The following is a 23584-nucleotide window of genomic DNA, read 5'->3' on the forward strand; positions in this document are numbered from 1 at the left end:
ATTATATATTTTCAATGGTTGTGTGCAGGGGGGACAAATGTCCCCGGCCCGGGCATGAAGGGGGGCCCGGCAGTGCTGCAGTTTAGAAAGAGCCGGGGCCCCCTTGCTAGAGCCGAAGATTTGCGGCCAGCCGAACATGCGGAAGTGGTGAAAAGCTGAACAGCCGAACTCCCGAAGCGGCGAAAAGACCCGAAGTCGCGCAAACAGGCTGGAATTGAAGTCCTGAAGCGGGGAAAAGATCCAAAGTCACGAAAGGAGGTGTAAGGGGGGCCCTGGCACCAATGTTTTTTCAAAAAGAAATTTTTGGGGCCCCAATTTTTTAAACTTGTAAGGGGGGCCCTGGCACCAATGTTTTTTTAAAAAAAATAGTTTTTTGGGGCCCCAATTTTTTTTACTTGTAAGGGTTGGCCCTAGCACCAATGCTTTTTTAAAAAAAAACTTTTATGGGCGGCCCTGGCACCAATGTTTTGTTTTTTTTAAATTATAAGGGGGCCCTGACCATCAATAGCTTTTTATACCTTGTGTGTGTGGGGGGGGGGGTTGTTACTTTTTTAGCGCTGATGTCTGTGTGGTCTTTTAACTGTGATGTGGAGTGGGCGGGATCTGGGCCGGGGCTTGGGCACCAGGGTGGGGCACAGGGGGTCCCGAAAATGTTGTTGTACGGGGCCACATGATTTCTAATGTCGGCCCTGGTTATGTGTAAATGTAATAGCTATTTGTTTATCGCATTCTTTTCTATGGCTCTGACATGTACAAATGCAGCAGGTCAGTTCTCCTCCTGTTAATTCGCTGGATTCTGCTCCATTGTTTGAGGAGTCGGAACTACAAAGCTCAGCATTCTCACTGCTCTCTTCTGCACTTTCTAAATCCCTGGTTGTGGAATACATAGTTAGGATTTTCTTCGTAGCTTTAACATTTGGACTATAAATAGGTTAATAATTTCCCAATAAAGCCTGTCATACAGTTATACGTTCCTTTTATGGCCTTCAAAACAAATCATCGCCCTCCTAATAAACATCTAAATTGATATTGATTGGAGAGCCGCGTAATTACCATCTTCCTATCGCTCGTCGCTTTCTAGACATGAACCGGAACCCCAGCCCCATCCCAAGCAGGAAAATATTTGCAGAAAGCTGTTTATTGAGCACCGGGAGATTTAATTTGCTACCATTTGTCTTTGGCAAGAAGCACCCAGTTTTGTGTGATGAATGAGAAGCTGCGGGGAATCAGGAGTTTAATCTCATACACAGGCACAACCCTACTTGTCATTCCTATTACTGCTGCACAAACAGGCAGAGAAAAAACAAATCACAGATTGTACAAGACAATTTTCCTATTTCAATATAAAACATTTCTTAAAGAGTAGAATTTAAATAATAATATGTGTGTGTAAATATTGTGGGATTCACTCAAGTGGCAATACCTTTTAAAAACAAGGAAACAACGACAAATCAATGTAACTTTCAAGCAGAGATCAGCCTGTGTTTCCCACTAATTGGGGCCTTTTCAATTAATACAATATGGGAAATTAAAGAAAGTACAGCTAATTTGCCCAGCCTCTAGAGATGGCTCTTCCTCTGCCTTTAGCACTTTAAATGGGTTGTTTACCTTTTGCGTTAACTTTTAATATGATTTGCAATTTTTATTATTTGTGGTTTTTGAGTTATTTAGCTTTTTACTCAGCAGCTAGGATCCAAATCCAGATGTAGTTGCTAGGATCCAAATTACCCTAGCAACCATCAACTGGTTTGAATAAGAGACTGGAATATGAATAGGAAAGGCTCTGAATAGAATGATGGGTAATTTGCTAAACTTATCTAGTCGGGCTTTTAGGGGCAAAAACTAAAAATTTTTATGGGAAAAAAACTCTAATTGTTTGAGATTTATTATACCCCGATTCTGAAAAAAGCCCAAATCTGAAAATCTGTTTCGGGAAAAAAGACAAAAAGAAATCGGACAATTTGGGTTTTCGCTCAATCGGGATTTGTCCCAATCCGATTAATTTGAGTTTTTTAATTAACAATCAAGGTCAAATCGGGCATGGTAAATTGGTCGTGGTTTTTTTTAAATAATTGAAAGAGATAAATATGGAGTTTAGTAAATAACGCCCTACAGTGTCGGACTGGCCCGGTGGGCCCCGAACCTTGTGGCCAGAACCCCTCTCCCGATGCTCATGTGTGGCGAGGATGGCGCTGAGGGGGCACCACATGGCGCGTCATAGTAGGGGGACGTGGGCCTGTAGAGGGGCCGTGGACTGCAGTCCCGGTGGGCCCCCCAGTCTGACCCTGACGCCCTAGATGTGTAGCCTTACAGATAGGGTTGCCACCTTTTCTGGAAAAAAATACTGGCCTTCCTATATATTTATGTGTTTTTCCTATTAATAACATTGAGACCAACCATCATTTTTACCGGCCAGGCCAGTAAAATACCAGCCAGGTGGCAGCCCTACTTACAGAGCATCTGTTGTTTGATGGGGTCAGAAACCCTCATTTGAAAGCTGGAAAGAGTCAGAAGAAGGCAAATAATTCAAAAACTATAAAGAATGAAAACCAATACATTGCTTAGAATATAGCCATTCTATAACATACTAAAACCTAACATAAAGGTGAACTACCCCTTTAAGGGAAAGCTGTGGCTTTATTTCCCACAGTAATGTTTCGGGCATGTGGCTAGTAAAGGTGAGCCAGGAGGTGAGCACAGTTTAATTGACTTTTCCAAACTGATGGAAGAATTCTGACAACTATTTCTCTGCACATTATGCTCTTTCGCTCAAAATCAATTTGCTTTAAAGCATGACCCAGGTTCCTCAGAATCACAAGCGAAACGCTGCAGCGATCCAGTACGACATGCAGAGTCAGTGTAAAGTGAGGACACGCAGGATACAAAGAGAAGGGGCCAGACAATTTCCCCCCAAGCTAAATAATGCAATAAGACAATGAGAAGAGTATGCACGAGGTGTCAGTATGTGATAAAACCTAGGAAATAGGGATAGAAATCTTGCTTTTCAGCAAATGCATTCAATTCCAGATTAAGGGAATGGACGCAGCTATTATCATTCTGACCTGAACACACGGCAGAAAATGCACAGGAGATGAAGCACCAGAGAGACTTTATACCAGACAGAAATCTGCATATTATACCTGGCACCAGATACAGCTCTGTATATTGTACCAGACACCAGATATAGCTTTGCACAGTATACATAACAGCAGATAAAGTGTCTATTATAAATAGATATATACAAAGAATTAAGGTTCTGTGCCCTTAGCAAGCCATATACTCACACTGTGCCGACACTAAGCACTTCGCATATGTATATATACATTTATATGTATAAATCTAAACTCTCATTTTGGGTCCTACAATATAACCTATTAAGATCTAGAGAACTGCTGGTAAGAATGTGAGACATGATTAACCCACCCCTCCACAGAAGTGCACCAGACACCTAGTACCTTATGTTTAGTTCAATCCTAACTGGCCTTCAGGCTGGTCCCCTTAGTTCATAACAAGGTTACAGATATATAGAAACATTGGGGTAACAGTCACCCTGCTATAGTTCCAGGGGTACTCGGGACACAAATAAGCACTCACCCCAAATCTTACCCTAACTGGTCTTCAGGCTGAGCCCCCTTAGCTAATAACAAGGTTACAGATATATAGAAACATTGGGGTAACAGTCACCCTGCTATAGTTCCAGGGGTACCCAGGGTACAAATAAGCACTTACCCCAAATCTCCCCCTAACTGACCTTCAGGCTGGGCCCCCTCAGCTCATAACAAGGTTACAGATATATAGAAACATTGGGGTAACAGTCACCCTGCTATAGTTCCAGGGGTACCCAGGGGCAAAATAAACACTCATCCCAATATCGAATGGTTTGGTTTGCAAAACCATCCAATAATCTGGAGCAAGAACAGCACAAGGAGTAAGGATATGAGTGAATTAATTAACTTTCTCATATACAATATTATAAGAAAGGCTGCAGTCTTTGGCATATTCAAAATCTAATTAAATTGCAACAATGGAATGGAAATGACATTGCTGATGAGAAAGAAAGAGCAAAAGACTGATAAACACCACAAAGAAAACAGAAGAGAACAAGGATAAGTTACACCAACCTGAAAAATGGCTATCCAGGCGTAGCCAATGTTATCAAAATTAATGGCCCCTTTATGTGGATTGAACTCTCCCGGCCTGCATACGTTGTAGTATTGATTAATATTCACACAGCTATTCCTACTGCCGAAATCTGAGTAGTACACATGGGAGCAGTCCATTTTGGGAGGGATGTCCTGGCATTTTAACATCCCATTGTCTCGGTTAGAAGAGCAGATATAAGGGTTGTCCTCTGCCTCATCCACCTGGTAGTACGGCCTCAGAGAGGAGAAATTGTAACTCCTGCAAACAAGGAACAAAAACCCACATGTAAAACATTGTTTCATATACATAAAGTCTTTCCATTATAGGGGGGTTCACTTTTAAGGTAACTTTTAGTACATTATAGAATGGCTGATTCTTTTCAATTACATTTCACTTTTTAGTTTTTTAATTATTTGCCTTCTACTGCTGACTCTTTCCAGCTTTCAAATGGGGATCACTGACCCCATCTAAAAACAAATGCTCTGTAAGGCTACAAATGTATTGTTATTGCTATTTTTATAACTTATCTTTCTATTCAGGCCTCTCCTATTCATATTCAGTGTCGGACTGGCCCAGCGGGATACCGGGAAAAAACCCGGTGGGCCCCGACCCTCGTGGGCCCCCGTCGTGCCAGATCCCTTCTCCAGATATTTGGAATCGCAAAGCGGCGCTGTTGCTGAGCCGACGTGTCTTAGTAGGGGGGCGGGGGCCGGACGGGGGCCCCTGGACAGCAGTCCCGGTGGGCCCCGGGCCCCCCAGTCCGACCCTGTTCATATTCCAGTCTCTTATTCAAATCAATGCATGGTTGCTAGGGGAATTTGGACCCTTTGCAAACTGGAGAGCTACTGTATAGAAAGCTAAATAACTCATAAACCACAAATAATAAAAGTTAATAATAAAGTTAGGCACCCCTAAGTGATTGTATTGATTTACCTGAAAGCCCGGGCCGGTGCTCCTATCAGCAGAAAACTGCACCAGCTCAGTGTTATACCAGTGAGCACCACAGGGCACTTCTCTTCCGGCTTCTTCTTTCTTCAAATTTCCCGGGGCAGACGCATGCGCAGTAGAATGAAATAGTCTGCTTTTAAGTTAAAGTTCAGCTTCTCTCTCTAATGTACATGCACAGCTGCGAGAAGAAAGAAGAAGCCGGAAGAGGATCGCTCCGTGGTGCTCACTGGTATAACCACTGGCCGGTGGAGTTTTCTGCTGATAGGAACACCGGCCCGGGGTTTTAGGTAAGTAAATACATTCACTTGGGGGTGCCTAACATTTGGCACCACCAAGTGGTTAACGACTTTCCTTCTCTTTTAAGTATTTATTTGGAAGGTATAGTTTTTTTTTCTGTAATAAAGTCTATCCTCCTGGCTCACATGAAACACTGTGCTCACACTAGAATTGCCACCTTTGATCTTTCCAACAGCGTAGCGAAGACATTGAGGGTGAAGTTGATGACGTTGGGGACAAAAAGATGATGTTTAGGGTAGTAGTGATATGTGGGTCAACAAAAAAAAATGCACCCGAGCCTAACCCAGAGAATGTATTTCTAGGTCCACTGCGGTACCGTTCTGATGTCACTGAAGGGGCAGGGTATGAAGGCGCAAGTGCCAACTGGAAACAAAAGCCGGCACAGTAAGATCACAAATGCGGAGAAGGAAGAGCTCATCCTTAACCCATCTGCAACCTGACAAACCCACCAGACCTATTGTAGTGCTAGTTATACTGGAGTGGGGCTACGGCGTAGCTGAATCTTGCGTCAGTCAGGTGGGTCTTTTGCTCCCACACATCTTCCTGTTACAGTTCGAATATTCAGCTTTTTAGGTGATTGCTGAAAGGGGACTGGGCAAAAAATCTGAGTAAGGAAAGCAAACTGAGAACTAAGGAAAGTGTGTCCTGTATCTGAAGAAATAGGGCCACAAGCCATTGATAATTACTGATCATTAACTTGAAAGCCAAGGAGCCCACTAATGAAGAAGAAGACTTTCCATTGTGCCTTTCTTACAGTTCTTATTCTGGCCAAGTGATCGAGCAGTAAATAAAAAGCTGTCAGAGAAAAAAATGCAACAAAATTAGAGGGGAGACTTTGTCTGTCAGTTTCACTACTGATTTAGTGATAACTGTTATTTTGCTTGACATGTAGAAAAGGAACATTGTAGATGTAACTGGAGATACAGTGGGAGACAGGAGGACTCTAAGGACGAATTCAATAGATAGAAAAAGGGATAAAAAAAAGTATATAAGATTTGCACCTCATTAGAATATGCAGTGTTTTAGAGATAAAAGCTTTGCCCCTCCCATTATCAGATATGGTTTGACTATATATATATATATATATATATATATATATATATATATATATATATATATATATATATATATATATACAGTATATATATATATTGGTAACTTGGTTCAAATAAAACACTTCTCAGGTAACCAATGTCAGAATACCGCTAAAAGAAGCACATTTAACACAATGGTGCATAGCGAGCTGTAATCACTGCTACTTGCAGTGGCCAATGAGAAATGAGCGACCCACTGTGGAATGTTCCACAAACATGAATTGGAAGGGTAGCAGGTCACACAGTACTAGAAGAGGGGAGAATTAAACACCTTGGGGGGGGGGAGTGCTTGTGCAGTTGTTTCCCACCCACCTGCCCCAGAACTTATAGAACTAGAAGTTTGGGGGGGAAGCGTGGCCCCTCCGGCACCCACAAAAGCCTATAGTCTTCTGTTGCAGTTTGGAAAACGATGTCACCCATGGCACCATCTTACCTTTCTATACACACCCTCCCATAGGTAGAGCCCCTTTTCTTGATACCATAATATTAGGAAAAGAGAAAAAAGCACCCCCAAAAAGCACTCCCTTGATGTAGCAAAGGGGGTGGAAACCAGAAACAGTTTTTCCAAACTCAAAATGTATTTTTTAAAATCCCTGAATCCATTCCCAAAAAACGAATGTGACACTGCACGTACAGAACACAAACAATGACTCACTCCCCTTAAGGGCGCCAAAGAGATAAATACGGATTATGGACAACATCATTCACCGATGTGAGCTCTCCTGCCAAACAGGATCCTGTCTTTCCTTATCCATCACTGGCATTCTAATAAAACATGATATCCCAATTATCTAACACTAGGCAGCCAGAGGTAGCGTTACATTCCAAGGTAACCGTCTCCTAATATGGGAAAAGCATTCTCAGATTTCCCTGGAAAAAGCAGTTTAAGTACACAAAGTTTGGCCCTTGGAAGGAAAACTAAATGTATTTTTTTGGTCCTCTTTAGTCCTAATGGATCTGTGCCCGGGGAAGGCTGGGGAAGACTACACAGAAACTGACAGTAGATAATGACACAGGCCACCCACGCTTCCCTACATTCTCCCAACATAACCCTTTCATCAGTAGTATGAACACAATGCACTGCAGCCAACTGGCTTTCTCAATTATTATAAAGCTACCACTGACCTGCTAGCGCCCTCTGTTTTTGGGTACCGGCCAGTATAGATACAGTATGTATATATAAGAGCACAACTAGTGCTCTACTAGAACAACATATGTAAAGGGAATGTAAACACTACAGTACTGAACTGCTCAACCTCAGTAGCTGCTGGACAACAAATCTCAGAATAATGTTACATATATATTATCATTGACGTGTGTAGCTGGAAGCTAGGGGGTGCAAAAGAATCAGTTTTAGGGAAGGATTATGTTCCCTTTAAAGCTGAAGCCTAGTTCCGCCAACCAATGTAGACAGGCAACGGGATGTTGTGTTTTTGGGATCTGAATGGGTCAATGAGATTGGCCAAGTGGATTTCATCAACTGTCATGAGTCTATATTTCTGGCTTAAGTTTAGCAGATTAAAATACTTTTCTCCAGTTACCAATGAGTTTTCAAGGTCACGTTCTGTTCTTCTCCTTCTTAAAGGAAAGTTGTTGAGTTTCATTCCCGTGAAAAAAGGCTTTTTGAGCGATTCCATCTGAGCTCTGACAGCTCCGTAGGGGAAACGTTAAACAGAATGACAAAAGCACTGGAGAAAGTAATAAGAGTTTAGGCACGTTGTATTCAAGTCAGAGGTTCTAAATATCACACAAGGAGGGGTCTTCTCTGTGCCTGGACCCTGTTCTGCATCAAGTTTAAAAATATATTTGGGGTTAGTTCCTCTTTAAGTACAAGTTGTGGTAAAACAACAGAGCACAACAGCAGTCTCAAATGGATCAATGCAGGGATAACAATGGGAGCAGAAGATTTATTTGGGCAGGCTGCTGTTTGTGTTTGCTGCCAGGGGGACTGCGCTGCTATTGACTCTCTCAATTATCTCCAGGAAGAAGACTGCTTTGATTTGAGGCTAGGCGGGCTGTAACCTATAATAACTTGATTTTTTAATATCGCCTAGGAAAAACTCATCTTTGAAGCAGGCAGTTTTCAGGGTAAATAAAGAGACAAGCTTAAAAAAAAAAGTGTATAGGGAAAATCACAATGCTTTAGTGCTGAAAACTGCTTGGTACCATTCATAAATATTTATGTCAATTTTTTTTTTTTATCCCTCTGCAGAATTTTAAAATATATACATATCCATGTGAGGTTATAAACTGGTAATGTCTGGCCTACTGGTCTCTGGATCTCTGAGGGTGCTGGGAGCTTATTATTTAGCAACAAATGAAAGGGCTGCAGGGAGAGGAGCACTGATATAAACTTTCCCCACATTGTTCCCCTCTATCTCTCTCTCTGTAGCTTGCCCTAATGTCTCCATCTTGCCCTACTGTCTTTTCCAATTGCCTCATGGTGTCCTTCTTGCACCATCCCGCCCTACTGTCACAGTCTTAGCGTATCTTTATCTTGTTCTACTGTGACCATCTTGCTCTGCTCCCAATATTCGGAACTTTATGATATATAAAATATATTAATTATAAATTATATTAATTTTTAGAGTTTTGTTCTCCTTTAAAAGTGCATTGCACTGTTCATAGTCCCCCAAAGCATTATGCTCCTGTGGGCTATTGGATTGCGTAACATTAATAAATATTTATTTTTAAAAGTTTTAATGACTTTGCAGATGGAAAGGTGTTTAAAGCACATTTGTTGGCACTTTACTTGCTGAGTCTACTTTTGCACTAGTAATTTTATGATCTCTTAACAGTCATTTACTACTGTGCTGTTACAATAGCCTAAAAGAAGTGTCCGGTTTATTTGAATACAGGTTTTTCTTTTTTTGTTAAACAGACAAATTATTCTGCAGTGTTCTAAAAATCGACATGCTAGGCTGTTCTCCATTCTGACTGCAGTGTTCTGCTATGATAGCTGGAATAGATTAATAGAGATTAAAGTTTAAAAAAAGTATATATCCCACACTTTAGTTCAGTAACTACCCCAACTGAGTGTATAATATACATTTATTATAATATTCAGCTGAACTGTGCATCCTTTTTTGCACTTTTATTTAGTTATTCAAAGAAAAATGACCATCTAGGTAACCATTGGCCACCCTACTAAGGCTCCATCTTAGACAAGGGGCTATGGGTGCCTATATGACAGATATATATGACAGTGTAAAAATAAAAACTGGGTAAATAGACAGGCTGTGCAAAATAAAGAATATTTCTAATACTGTTAATCAAATGTAATGTATAAAGGCTGGAGTGACTGGATGTCTAACAGAACAGAACACTACTTCCTGCTTTTCAGCTCTCTAACTCTGAGTTAGTCAGCAATTTTAAGGGGGGCCACATGGGACATAACTGTTCAGTGAGTTTGCAACTGATCCTCAGCATTCAGCTCAGATTCAAAAGCAACAGATATGACCCATGTGCCCCCCCCAACTCAAGTCACTGATTGGTTACTGCCTGGTAACCAATCAGTGGAAAGCAAGAGAGCTGCAAAGCAGGAAGTACTGTTCTGGCTATTATGTTAGACATCCAGTCACTCCAGCCTTGCATTTTTGGCTAACTAACTATATAAGAAACATTTTTTTATTCTGCACAGCCTGTCTATTTAACTAGTTTTTATTTTTAAGCTGAACAATTCCTTTAAGCCTGTGTACCTCAGGTTTCAGTGCCGTAACTACAAGGGAAGCCTGGAGAGCAACTTGGCAAATCATGTTTGCATAGCAGTCTGTTTTTGCACTTTGTAAATGAGCCTTAAAGCCTTGTGCAGGATCCTGTATCTATTCATCTCGCTTCAAGCAGACCTCTAAGTGTCACGTAGGAGACAGTGAACTCATTTTTCCCAAAGCAGCACAAGCCGTCGATGACCAATGAAGTATATCTGCATTTAAATAAGATCCTGTAACACACGGTCGTGACCTTTCCAAAATGTTTTTGGAGAGTGCAATGAGAAAGGCAGAATCCAAACGACTTGCTTTATTCTGAAGACTTGCAGGAAGCGAATGTCAAAACTACTGGACAATCTCAAGGCTTTCAGTTCAGGAGGAAAAAAAAAAAAAAGCAGCAGTGGAGAAGGAATGCGTACACTTACATTTACATTTAAAGAAACAATATCAACCCATCAGTCTGGATTGTTTTTACATAATTTTAATGCATATAAGTACAAATTGCTATAAACCTTTCAGTTGGTTTCAGATCTAGACCTGGACACAATCCTGAACCCATGGAGCCTCTGCCATTACCTCAAAGCAAATGCTCCACTTGTACTATAGTTACACTGAGCTGACTCCATGGTGGAACAGAATACTCCAGCACAAGAGTTAAATTGCAGCATGGGGATAATCCCTGTGTTAACTTGTGTCCAGCCAACTTTTCGGGGTTGTCAGGTGACAAACCGGAAGAACCAAAACGGTATATTGTTTGGCTGGACACATGTAAACACAGGGGTTATCCCCTACTGCAATGTAAAGGAAAACTATAACCCCAAAATGAACATTTAAGCAACAGATAGTTTACATCATATTAAGTAGCATATTAAAAAATCTTACCAAACTGGTTTATATATTTAATGAAATCTTTCCCTTTTACATCTCTTGCCTTGAGCCACCATTTCGTGATGGTCTCTGTGCTGCCTCAGAGATCACCTGACCAGAAATACTGCAGCTCTAACTCTAACAGGAAGAAGTGTGGAAGCAAAAGACACAACTCTGTCTGTTAATTGGCTCATGTGACCTAACATGTATGGTTTGTTTGTGTGCACTGTGAATCCTACGATCCCAGGGGGAGGCCCTTATTTTTTAAAATGGCAATTTTCTATTTATGATTACCCAATGGCACTTACTACTAGAAAAGTATATTATTATGAAAATGGTTTATTTACATGAAGCAGGATTTTACATATGAGCTGTTTTATGCAATATCTTTTTATAAAGACCTACATTGTTTGGGGGTATAGTTTTCCTTTAACTCTTGTGCTGGGGTTTTCTGTTTCTGTCTGTACCTGTGGGGTGCAGTCCCCCCCTATACTCCTGTAACTATAGCATTATAAGAGGTGAGGCCAGATGTTCATTTGAAGTTACTTCTGAAGTGGACTCCATGGTGCTCACCAGGGGCGTAACTACAGAGGAAGCAGACCGTGCGCCTGCAGGGGGGCCCAGGAGGTATAAGGGGCCCCATGAGGCCCTAATTAATAAACCATTACAATATATATTGGTAAAACAGGGCAACCTCTCAATATGTTGGGGGCACTAAAATTAATTTGCTGTGGGGCCCAGTAACATCTAGTTACGCCACTGGTGCTCACTTTTATTATAAGGCACAGAATACCCAGTCACTGCACTGCAATGACCCACCCTACCCATTAGACCATTGCACAGTGTCCCTACAATCACACTGTGAAGTCTCAACCAGGCCTGGATCTATGGAAAGGCCACCAAGGCCCAGGCCAAGAGGGCGGCAGGATTTTAGGGGGCGGTATTCTGCCCAACCACACCGGCTTTGGTTCAAAAACAGTGTCCCTAAAATTACACTGTATAAAATTGATAGTGTCCCTAAAATCACTCTGCCCAGCCTCAACAGTGTCCTTAAAATTATACTGCACAGCTTCTCTAAATTTACACTACACTAAAACTACACTGCATAGTAACAACAATGTACCTTATATTACACTGCACATTGGCGTCCCTAAAATTACATTGCGCTGCCTCAACAGTGTCCCTTAAATTACACTGCACAACCTACTCTAGTGTCCATAAAATTACAATATATAGCCTAAAGCATCCATAAAATTATACCACACAGACATCCCCTTTGTGACGTTATATTATATTGTACAAACTCCATATAATTTTCATTGTGTAGACCCTCAGTGTCTCATTGCTCCCCATGCCCTACAGTTACATTCTGCAGGCTCACCCACAATTTTCCAGTCATTCTGGACAGCTGGAAACAAAGCCAATTTGGATGCATCATGGCCCCTCTTTTCTCTGTGCCCCAAGTCGGAAGTGCTGTGTGGAGGAAAAGCATCGGGGGGGGGGGGGTGCACGCAGTGGAGAGCTGGTTCGCCTTTTGGCCTTTTTCCAAAAGTGAATGGAGAGAAGGTTTTTTGCCAATTTATAAAAAAAATGCAAGATATGTGATTTAAATGTATCAGCGCATGACTATTATTTGTAGGCTACAGAACTGTTTTTTTAAAATATTTTAATGTTACTGGTCCTTTAAATTTCTGCTTATAATTTACCACTGCTATTAACACCAAAATACTCATCTGTGGGTATTCATCAAGGATTACGTCTCCTGATATCCACCTGTGTGCCTTGTACAAATTTGTACTCAGGCCCTATTTTGCTTAAATTGCCAATGTGTTCTTTGGCTCACTTTGCTTTAGCAAGCTGTGTTGTAGCTGCAGAAAAGGTCACTTGTAGCAGTCATCAAAATACTAAGTGTATTATAGAGCATTAAACAATGTTAACTTTTAGCCCGTTTTTCAACCTAAGGTCAATAGATGATGATGTACTATGACTTCCAATGGGCTTTATGCCTTCATAATATACCGTAATTACCTGCAAGAGCCTATTTCTCAGTCTACAGTCAATAGAAGTTGATGGACTATGACTATGACCAGTTTGCTTTATGCTTTTATTATATCTTAAACAATGCCAGAAATTATAGTCCATCTCTGTCCGGGGGAAGTTTGGCCCCTGGAAATGTCCCAGGAGTTTATTAATGGCCACCTGCAAATAGTTATGGGTTATTTTAGTGGTTCTGTAAAACGTACCGGTCCCAACTTACTTTAACCATGAGCCACATTCACAGGGCTGGGCACCATAGTGAGGGTCAGGACTAGGGGTAAGTGATGGAGGAGGCACATGCAATTTTCATTCTGCTTTTAAATTTTAATGAGTTTTTAAAATGGATATTTCTGTGATCACAAGCTAGAGTTTCCCTGCCCTGTACATCATACAGGGAAAGGATGGAGGGATTAGTCATTTTAGTATTTAACCCGTTTTTATATTTCTAGCCAATGTTTCATTAAAGGGGTTGTTTGCCTTTGAGTTAACTTTTAGTATGATGTAGAGAGTGATATTCTGAGGCAATTTGCAATTGGTTTTCATTTTTTATTATTTGTGGTTTTTGAGTTATTTAGATTTTTATGCAGCTGCTCTCCAGTTTGCAGTTTCAATGATCTGGTTGCCATGGTCCAAATGACCCTAGCAACCATGGACTGATTTGAATAAGACACTGGAATATGAATAGGAGAGACCTGAATAGAAGGATCAGTAAATAAAAAGTAGCAATAGCGATACATTTGTAGCCTTGTAGAGCATTTGATGTTTAGATGGGGTCAGTGACCCCCACTTGAAAGCTGGAAAGAGTCAGAAGAAAAAGGCAAGTAATGCTAAAACGATAAAAAACAAATAATGAAGACCAATTGAAAAGTTACTTAGAATTGGTCATTGTATAATATATTGAAAGTTAATTTAAAGGTGAACCACCTCTTTAAAAACCTCATTATAGTAGTACCTTACCACTACTTGCTGGTATGACAAGAGAAATCCCCTAATTTTCTGCAATGGGTCTCTTGTATAGTCAAACTGCAAAACAGCCAGAAGAAGGTAGTGGGGCTGGTTGGACTGCCCCCACGAAAGGGACTTGGAGCAATGGTGGGGGGACCTCGCCTGAAGGACTGTTATTGTTGTTATTTTTCTATAGACAATGACTGCTGACTCTCCAGGATGCTCCTGAAAGTCCAGCCTGAAGGCCAGTAAAGGTGAGATGTGCTGTCCTAGATATTAATAGAACTATGAATAAACTGCAATATTTCCAGAAATCCCCAACTCGTAAGGGAGACCAGACCAATTGTTGAAACTCAAAGGGGGAACTTGAAGAAGAAAAATGTGAAAACAGCTGCCATTGGGTATTTTTAATGGTTGGGTCAACATACGGTGAATGAATGATAGTATTCCTGTAGTATATACTATGGGGGTTATTTACTAAACCCTGAATGCCTGAAATTCCCTGAAATCTGAAAAATTTGTGATTTTTTGTGTCACAATAGGCTTGAAAAAAAATTCTTCGGAATTTATTAAACCACGAGGGCTAAAAAGCCCGAATATAAAACCACAGCATCTCAAACCTGTTGAGGTTGCATAAAAGTCAATGGGAACAGTCCCAATGATTTATTGTTGTGTCGGGGGTTTCGGGCAATTTTTACTATGTTTTCGGAGCTTTCGGAAGAAAACTCAGAAAAATTCGGAGTTTTCGGGGAAAATTCACGAAAAAATCGTGAAATTCTGAGATTTCCTGCAAAGGTAATTTTCAGGAAAATGTAATAATAAATAAGGGTGTAGTTTGTAGCAGCTGATATTGAGATAAATTCGGACCTTGATAAATAACCCCCTATATCTCTTCTGCTTCAGTAGATCTATAAGAGTCATGAAGGACAAACTCCCAGAATCCTATCTTTCCAGGCTGAACTGTTGCAAAGTTAGTATTTCCTAACAAAAATATACATTTGTACTCTTTATTAAAATATAAACAAATCCCATCCTAAGATTTCCCAAATTCAGCTTCATGCTCAACACAACAACACTCATATCCTTCATTCCAATGGAAATATACTCACATTACAAAATTTGTATCCATAAAACACCTGTTGCGCAGTAGCCCAGCCCAAAGCTGAACGCCGACGATTCCAAAGATGAAAAACACAAAGAAACACAAGAGAAGGACGTTGCCTAACATAGGCAGAGTATCTAGCAGCAGGGTCACCAGTATCCTCATACCTACATGAAAGAGGAGAGGGATCTGTTAGCAGTGATAATTATTTACAAATAAATCAAAACTAAAAGGTCCAGATTAAATACAGTTTTACACCCCCTTACTATGAGACCCCTTCATAAGGTCTGGTGCAACCAACTTTCTTCAGAAGTCACATAATTAGTTGAATGTAGTATCAATGTGTCACATAATCTCCATATTAATACTGTACAACTGGTTCTGGAAGGTCCAAAAGTTGGTTGCAGAACTTATCAAAACAAACAGCATCAACCGGACCAAGGAGCTATAAAAACAAATGTAGGATTATGTTCTGGAGAAGGTCTAATCACGATAGGGTTATAAAAGAATGTTCCAAATTTGAACATTTCCTGGAGCACCATTAAATAATGGAATAAATATTACCCAACTGGAGCTATTTATAAGGCAAGAACCACAAACATGTGGAAGAACTTTCTCTGGTTTATATATTTAATATATATCCTGTGTTTCTAGTTCCAGTTTTGATTTGTCAAGAGTTTTTCTTTATGCTGGAAGAAATACAGGAAATAATTGAGGGCCTGCCCGATACCTGAAGGACCAACAAGTCGAATGGGTTCGGGCTTTTTGAGACCTTTTTTTCCCACTCTCCCCACCCACCAACTTACTCTGCTGGCTTTTGGCACCTAAACTATACAGTGGGCACATGTATAGGGCAAAATGACAACTCTATTTTATATTATGAAGCTTTCCCAGGCTTGTGTAGTGTAATGTATTTGCTGCTACACATATGTCCATTGTACTTTAACTTGGTGCTGTATGCAAATTAGGCGTAACTTCACTGTGCTTGACAAATTAACGCTAGCGCAGCTTCGCTACCTTTTGCCTTCCTGAGCGCAACTTCAGATTTTAGTTAATTAGCGGCGCCCTGGCGAAACTTCGCCTGGCGAAGTTTGGCGAAGCCAACACTGGCGCAACTTCGAAGGTAAGTACATTTTCCCCCAAGTATGTTACAGAATGGCTAATCCCAAGCAACTTTTCAATTGACCTTAATTTTTTTATAGTTTTTGAATTATTTCCTTTCTTCTTCCTACTGTTTCCAGCTTTCAAATAGGGGTCACTGACCCCATCTAAAAACAAATGCTCTATAAGGCTACAGATTTATTATTAGTTATTGCTACTTTATATTACTTGCCTTTCTATTCAGGCCTCTCCTATTCATATTACAGTGCTTTATTCCTATCAATGCATGGTTGCTAGGGTAATTTGGATCCTAGCAACCATTTTGCCGGCATTGCAAACCCGAGAGCTGATGAATAAAAAGCCAAATAACTCAAAAACCACAAATAATAAAAAATTAAAACCAATTGCAATCTACCAAATACCAAAAGGTAGATGGGGATGTACCAGTAGACCTTTAGTGGTGATCAGTAGATCTCAAGACCCTGTCAACAAACAGCTTGTCTAAATCACCCTCCTGTTTCATGCTTTTCATTCAGATATGTATTACGTTAAGTTTATGTATAAGAAATAGTTTTTTGTTAAATATAGCAATAAACATTTTCTCATAAATCGAAATGTAAGTTTTGTATTTATGTTTTAATATTTTCCCTGGTACAGAGTGCTAGCTTTTATGGATGGAGATCCTAATGAGACAACATCACTAAAAGTAGACCTGGCCAGTTTTGCTCATCATCCTTCTGAGATCCCTCAAGCATGGTTCTATTGAGGCCTGGAACTGGGGTTCAGCAGAAGAGTCACGGGCATTGAGTGTTAAAGTAGTGGGGGAGTGGATCGGCAGGGGTTTAAAGTGAGTGGAGAGGGGCGGCTGACAACGATCAGTGGGGTGGCATTTGGGTTGAGGAGGGGTAGGTGTACAATGTGTGAGCGAACAAGCAGGTGGGTGGTTTGGATGCCAATGCCAATACCAATATTTCTTGGCCTGGCTCTGATTCTCTCAGTCTGCATTGGGTACAGGACAGTCTTTGTGCCCGTGGTTGGCATACCTAGAGTTGTCACCTGTTTGATTTTCACCCAGGCAGCCCAGTTTTCAGGAATGCTGTCTGGGTGAAAACCGCCTGTCCGGATTTCCAAATCCGAAATCTCTAACCGCCCATGCCCCGCTCGGCAAAAGGTGGCAAACCTAGGCATACCTCAACCTGTATATTGGTATCAACATGATCTGTGTTCAGTTCTTTTATTTACATAGTTAACCTATATTATTGATCAGTTTTTTATGTGCTTGTCTTATAGACCTAAGGCTAATGCCACGCAGAGAAAATGGCAACACCACTCTGAATATGCCCAATTTGTAACTCTCGGTAGAGTAGAAATCTCTCTCGCTCAGCAGCGTCAGCTCGGAGGCAGCGAAAGGGTGAAACTGCTATCAGTGGAATGGAAAGCATCCCTCTCACGCTCTGCCAGCCTCCATTAGAACGGCACCCAAACAAACTGAAGAAACATATGTTTCCATGGAGATCTGTGTCACTTGAATAGGTTCAAGCTCTAACAAGGGACATCAAAACAAGGGGCAAGGCAGTCCGCTAACCATTTTCATATACTGGGAGGGGGTGGGAGCAGTGAGATATTGTAGTGGACCGGTGTCATTTAATTACAGATGGAGCATGTCAGGGTGCACTAATTAAAAAAAACACTAAATATTTACTTTTCTCTGCCACTCCTGGCTCTGAACAAGCACAACTTCTGATTGTTTTACACGGGGCACCCTGACCTGTCTTAAGCCGAATGATTTTTGCAGCATTGGGAGAATAGAATGCCCTGCCAGCAGCAATGGATACCTCCCAACTGTCCTGTTTTGAGCGGGACAGTCCCGCTTTTGACACATATTACACAGATCAATAATTTAGGTTAACTATGTAAATAAAAGAACTGAACACAGATCATGTTGATACCAATATACAGGTTGAGGTATGCTTAGGTTTGCCACCTTTTGCCGAGCGGCAGACCATAAAGGGGGCTGGGCGATTAGAGATTTCGGATTTGGAAATCCGGACAGGCGGTTTTCACCCGGACAGCATTCCTGAAAACTAGGGATGCACCGAACCCCCGAATCCTTTGTGAAAGATCTGGCCGAATACCGAACAGAATCCGAACCCTAATTTGCATATGCAAATTAGGGGTGGGAAGGGGAAAACATTTTTTACTTCCTTGTTTTCTAACAAAAAGTCACGTGATTTCCCTCCCCACCCCTAATTGGCATATGCAATTAGGATTCGGATTTGGTTCGGCCGGGCAGAAGGATTCGGCCAAATCCGAAGCCTGCTGGAATAGTCAGAATCCTGGCTGAATCCCGAACCGAATGCTGGATTCGGTGCATTCCTACTGAAAACTGGGCTGCCCGGGTGAAAATCAAACAGGTGACAACCCTAGGTATAACCACGGGCACAAAGACTGTCCTGTACCCAGTGCAGTCTGAGAGAATCAGAGCCAGGCCAAGAAGTATTGGTATTGGCATCCAAGGCACTAACCACCCACCTGCTTGTTCGCTCACACATTGTACACCTACCCCTCCTCATCCCAAATGCCACCCCACTGATCATTGCCAGCCGCCCCTCTGCAGTCCCAGATATGAACTGATCTGTCCTGAGTTTCTCTTTCATCTCCTGCACTGAACAGCCAGAAAAAGATAAAAAGCCTTTTTCTTAGATTCTTTATAGCTTTAAAAATAGGTGTCACTGACCCCATCTAAAAAACAAATGTCCTGTAAGGCTACAAATGTATTATTATTGCAATTTTATATTACTCATCTTTCTATTCCGGCCTTTCTTATTCACATTCCAGTCTCTTTTTCACATCAATGCATGGTTGCTAGGGTAATTTGGACCCTAGCAACCAGACTGATGAAAATGCCGACTGGAGAGCTGCTGAATAAAAAGCTAAATAGCTCAAAAACCACAAATAATAAAAAACGTAAACCAATTGCAAATTGTCTCGTTATATAACTCTCTACATCATACTAAAAGTAAACTTAAAGGTGAACAACCCGTTTAAGCAGAATACTGTTACAGTACGTTCATATCTCATGTCATCGATATATCTCATGGTCAAGCAGAAATGAAAATTGCACCAATTTCTTTCCCCTTCTTTAGGGATATTACGGACCGTTTTCCTCCAGCCGACCTATCCAAACACACAATGAAGAACCCCCAAACATCTGCCTGATATTAAGTCATATCCTCCAAAGATGATTGAAGGCAAGCCATGATGGCATTAGCATATAACACAGCAGCCTCAGCCTTGAGCCTTCCACCTCCTCTGATCTACTTTCCTAATTGGTTTGAGAGAAAGTACAGCTGGTCCCTCTCCTGTATTAACCTGGGATGCGGCTTTAGCTCTGTGTAGAGAGCATAATGTACAACTTAATTATATTTCTAATAACTGCCATTACATTGGGCATCAGACGACCTCTGGCTGTAGATTCCTGAGGCTGCCGCAAAAAAAAAAAAAGCCTTATATCAGAAACATCTCATATATAAAACTTGTATCTGTCTGTCTGTCTGTCTACAAATACCAACAAATATCAATTTTTTCTTTATTTTGATCTTTCCTTCTGTGTAAATCCTTGAATGAAGTTTTATTAAAGGGGTTGTTCACATTTGAATAAACTATTAGTATGATGTAGACAGTGATATTCTGAGACCATTTGCAATTGGTTTTCATTTTTTTTTATTTAGCTTTTTATTCAGCAGCTCTCCGGTTTACAATTTCAGCAATCTGGTTACTTGGGTCCAAATTCCCCTAGCAACCATTCATTTATTTGAATAAGACATTGGAATATGAATAGGAGAGGCCTGAATAGAACGATGAGTAATAAAAATTAGCACTAACAAGACATTTGTAGCCTTACAGAGCATTTGTTTTTTAGATGGGGTCAGTGACACTCATTTGAAGGCCATAACGAGTCAGAAGAAGGCAAATAATTAAAAAAACACGATAAAAATAAATAATGAAGAACAATTAAAATGTTGCTTAGAATTGGCCATTCTATAACATACTATATAACTGCTGTGTTTTGTGCTGTAAAATTCAATTTAAGAAAACTTAAGAAGCACCTTCTGTAATATCCACCTAACCCTGAAAGGGTTAAAGCGATGCTCAAAAAATAATTGTTTCCCTTATAACACATTGAGGTACAATCCGTTTGCAAATCTGCACCCAGAACAACTTGCTAATGATGTTGCTGAATGTATAAGCTCCTTTATTACCATATCTCTCTTCTGTTTTATTACGCCGCGCTCTAATATTGTAATGGCGCCGCGCAGTTATTTCAATAATCGACTGCAGTAAAAAAAAGCACGGATTTGGTATAGTATAATGTGGATTAACGCCAAATAAAAGGTCCATCGTAGGGGGAGAGTAGAAAGCAATGGTTTGTTCTGTGGAAAGCTGTTTTATGATGTAGCGGCTGACTTATAAACAATGGTAATACTGGAAGTAAAATGAGGTACTTACTGGGAACCCTGTTAATGGCTCTTAAAGGCCTTAAAACACGTACAGTGCGGATAGCGGACAGGCTGACATTGTGTCCATCGAGAGAATATTCCAACATCCTAAGGGAAAAAGAAGAAAGTTAAGGTAAATTGAAATTAGAGCAGGTGCAGGGTCTAAATATCTGCCACCCTTGTGCCATTACGATTAACCTGGTGGTGCTTCTAATACAATAACTGTCCCTTAAAGGAATTGTTCATGGTTAAAATAAAAACTTGGTAAATAGATAGGTAGGATGTGTAAAATAAAAAATTTTTCTAATATAGTTAGTTAGACAAAAATGTAATGTATAAAGGCTGGAGTGACTGGATGTGTAACATAATAGCCAGAACACTACTTCCTGCTTTTCAGCTCTCTTGCTTTCCACTGATTGGTTACCAGCAGTCAGGGCCACAGGCCTCAAGCGATATGGAGCGGCCGGTTACCAGGGGCAACAAAAGCTGATTTATTTTTTAGTTTTTTAACACGGAAATTCGGCTTTTGCACAATAGCACTCGCTACACTAGTGATGAGGCCCCTCCTGGACCTGCTCTGACGCTAAAAGTTGAAAGCGCGGAGCAGGAAGTGGGAAGGGCGGCATCGAGGCGGCAGCAGCCCCTGAAGCGCCTCTGCAGGCAGTAACCAATCACTGACTTGAGGGGGGGGGGGCATGGGTCATACCTGTTGCTTTTGAATTTGAGTTGAATGCTGAGGATCAATTGCAAACTCACGGAACATTTATGTCCCATGTGGCCCCCCTTAAAGTCGCTGACTAACTCAGAGTTAGAGAGCTGCAAAGCAGGAAGTAGTGTTCTCTTCTGTTCTTTTAGACATCCAGTCACCCCAGCCTTTATACATTACATTTTTGGCTAACTAACTATATTAGATACATATTTTATTTTGCACAGCCTATCTATTTTTCCAGTTTTTAATTTTACACTGAACTGTTCCTTTGATAAAAGGCATCCCTGCACAGTCCTATTCTCCTGTGTAAAGTCCTACTCTCCTGTATAAAGTCCTGCTCTCCTGTGCAAAGCCCTGCTCTCCTTTGTAAAGTCCTGCTCTCCTGTGCAAAGCCCTGCTCTCCTGTGTAAAGTCCTGCTCTCCTGTGTAAAGTCCTGCTCTCCTGTGCAAAGCCCTGCTCTCCTGTGTAAAGTCCTACTCTCCTGTATAAAGTCCTACTCTCCTGTGCAAAGCCCTGCTCTCCTGTGTAAAGTCCTACTCTCCTGTATAAAGTCCTACTCTCCTGTGCAAAGCCCTGCTCTCCTGTGTAAAGTCCTGCTCTCCTGTACAAAGTCCTGCTCTCCTGTGCAAAGTCCTGCTCTCCTGTGTAAAGTCCTGCTCTCCTGTGCAAAGCCCTGCTCTCCTGTGTAAAGTCCTGCTCTCCTGTGCAAAGTCCTGCTCTCCTGTGCAAAGTCCTGCTCTCCTGTGCAAAGTCCTGCTCTCCTGTGTAAAGTCTTGCTCTCCTGTGCAAAGCCCTGCTCTCCTGTGTAAAGTCCTGCTCTCCTGTGCAAAGTCCTGCTCTCCCGTGCAAAGTCCTGCTCTCCCGTGCAAAGTCCTGCTCTCCCGTGCAAAGTCCTGCTCTCCCGTGCAAAGTCCTGCTCTCCCGTGCAAAGTCCTGCTCTCCTGTGCAAAGTCCTGCTCTCTTTCCCCACATGTGGTCTGAGTTGGTTAATAGTTTCTATAACCATCTGTTGTAGCCTCTGTACCAGACTTAACCTTTTTAAAACTAGTAATTAAGAGCCTTCACAAGTCAGCCTCTACCTCCTCTGGGTATATGCATGCAGCAGGATTTCTTCCTGAGCTACTTATTGTAAATGTTTTACAGATTTTTTGACTTAGCTTGGGCTTTCTTCTTGCCTACTGACCTAAACCTATTTACCTATTACTCTACATTTGGCCTGTCTAATGTTTCTTCTGGTTCACAGCCTAACTTGACATTAGCCTGGATCTCCCTAAAACTCCTGCTTCTATCCTATAGTGCTGCCCTGTTCCAACCTTGAAAGTTGGATGCAGTCCTATCCGTGGTGAAGCCCGACGGATACTACTCCTCTTCACTGCAGAGGATAATTCTTACAAGCTCAAGTCTGTAGCACATAGATTATAAGGGACCTACCAGAGGCTATAAAGAGTTGAAAGGATGGTCTAGAACTTGAAAACAAGTCAGAGTCCAGTTACTGGACCCTAGGGTTGATTTATGAGAGTCTTTTGGCTATGCTCTTGTGTGTCTCTAAGCCATGCCCAGCTATTTTTGACTCCACCCCTTCCTGGGTGACTCATGAAACATAATTTCCAGGTGGATTGACAGGCCTAGGCATATTTACTTTCCTCAGAATTTTAGCATTAAACCCTTGGGTCTTCTTAGCCAGCACAGATTACAGATGCAAAAAGAATGCAAAAGGAAGCTCTAATTAAAATCCTGACTGGGAGGGAGAGTGTAGTGACATTTTCTGCTGGTGACATTACATTGCAATCAAATATCAGTAGGTTTGACCTAGTGTAGGATTATTATTGGGGGATCCTTTAGCGTTAAGTGGGTATCAGGCCCTGGACAGCTATAGAAAAGCTTAGTGGAATAACGTTGCCATAATAACCAATCCCTGTGGTTGCTGGTCTACAGCTCCAATCATGTTATGTTATAGAGTGCACTAGAAATTATCATCCAGCAACATATAGATAACCCGCAATTGAGTAAACTTGTCATATTAGGAACGCAATGCCCTATAGCAGAATGTAGGTAAGGCTGCACCTCAGTCACCCACATTTTACATGGTTTAGTAAACTACTGATACAACTTTAAATGCAAAATGTCCTTATGA

General features: G+C 41.3%; 1 protein-coding gene across 3 annotated transcripts in view; it reads right to left on the reverse strand.

Moving 5' to 3' along the window:
• The window catches only part of cacna1h.L (calcium channel, voltage-dependent, T type, alpha 1H subunit L homeolog), a 301235-nt gene that overhangs the window by 105073 nt on the left and 172578 nt on the right, over positions 1-23584 (reverse strand). For all 3 annotated transcript variants that reach the window (XM_041576396.1, XM_018236589.2, XM_041576395.1), the window contains exons 5-7: positions 20751-20848; positions 15148-15307; positions 4122-4401 (exon numbers count right to left, since the gene is read on the reverse strand). In XM_041576396.1, coding sequence (XP_041432330.1) covers positions 4122-4401; positions 15148-15307; positions 20751-20848 — 538 coding nt within the window. The remainder of the gene's footprint in view (positions 1-4121; positions 4402-15147; positions 15308-20750; positions 20849-23584) is intronic.

The sequence above is a fragment of the Xenopus laevis genome, chromosome 9_10L (genome assembly GCF_017654675.1).
Source record: "Xenopus laevis strain J_2021 chromosome 9_10L, Xenopus_laevis_v10.1, whole genome shotgun sequence".
NCBI lineage: Eukaryota > Metazoa > Chordata > Amphibia > Anura > Pipidae > Xenopus > Xenopus laevis.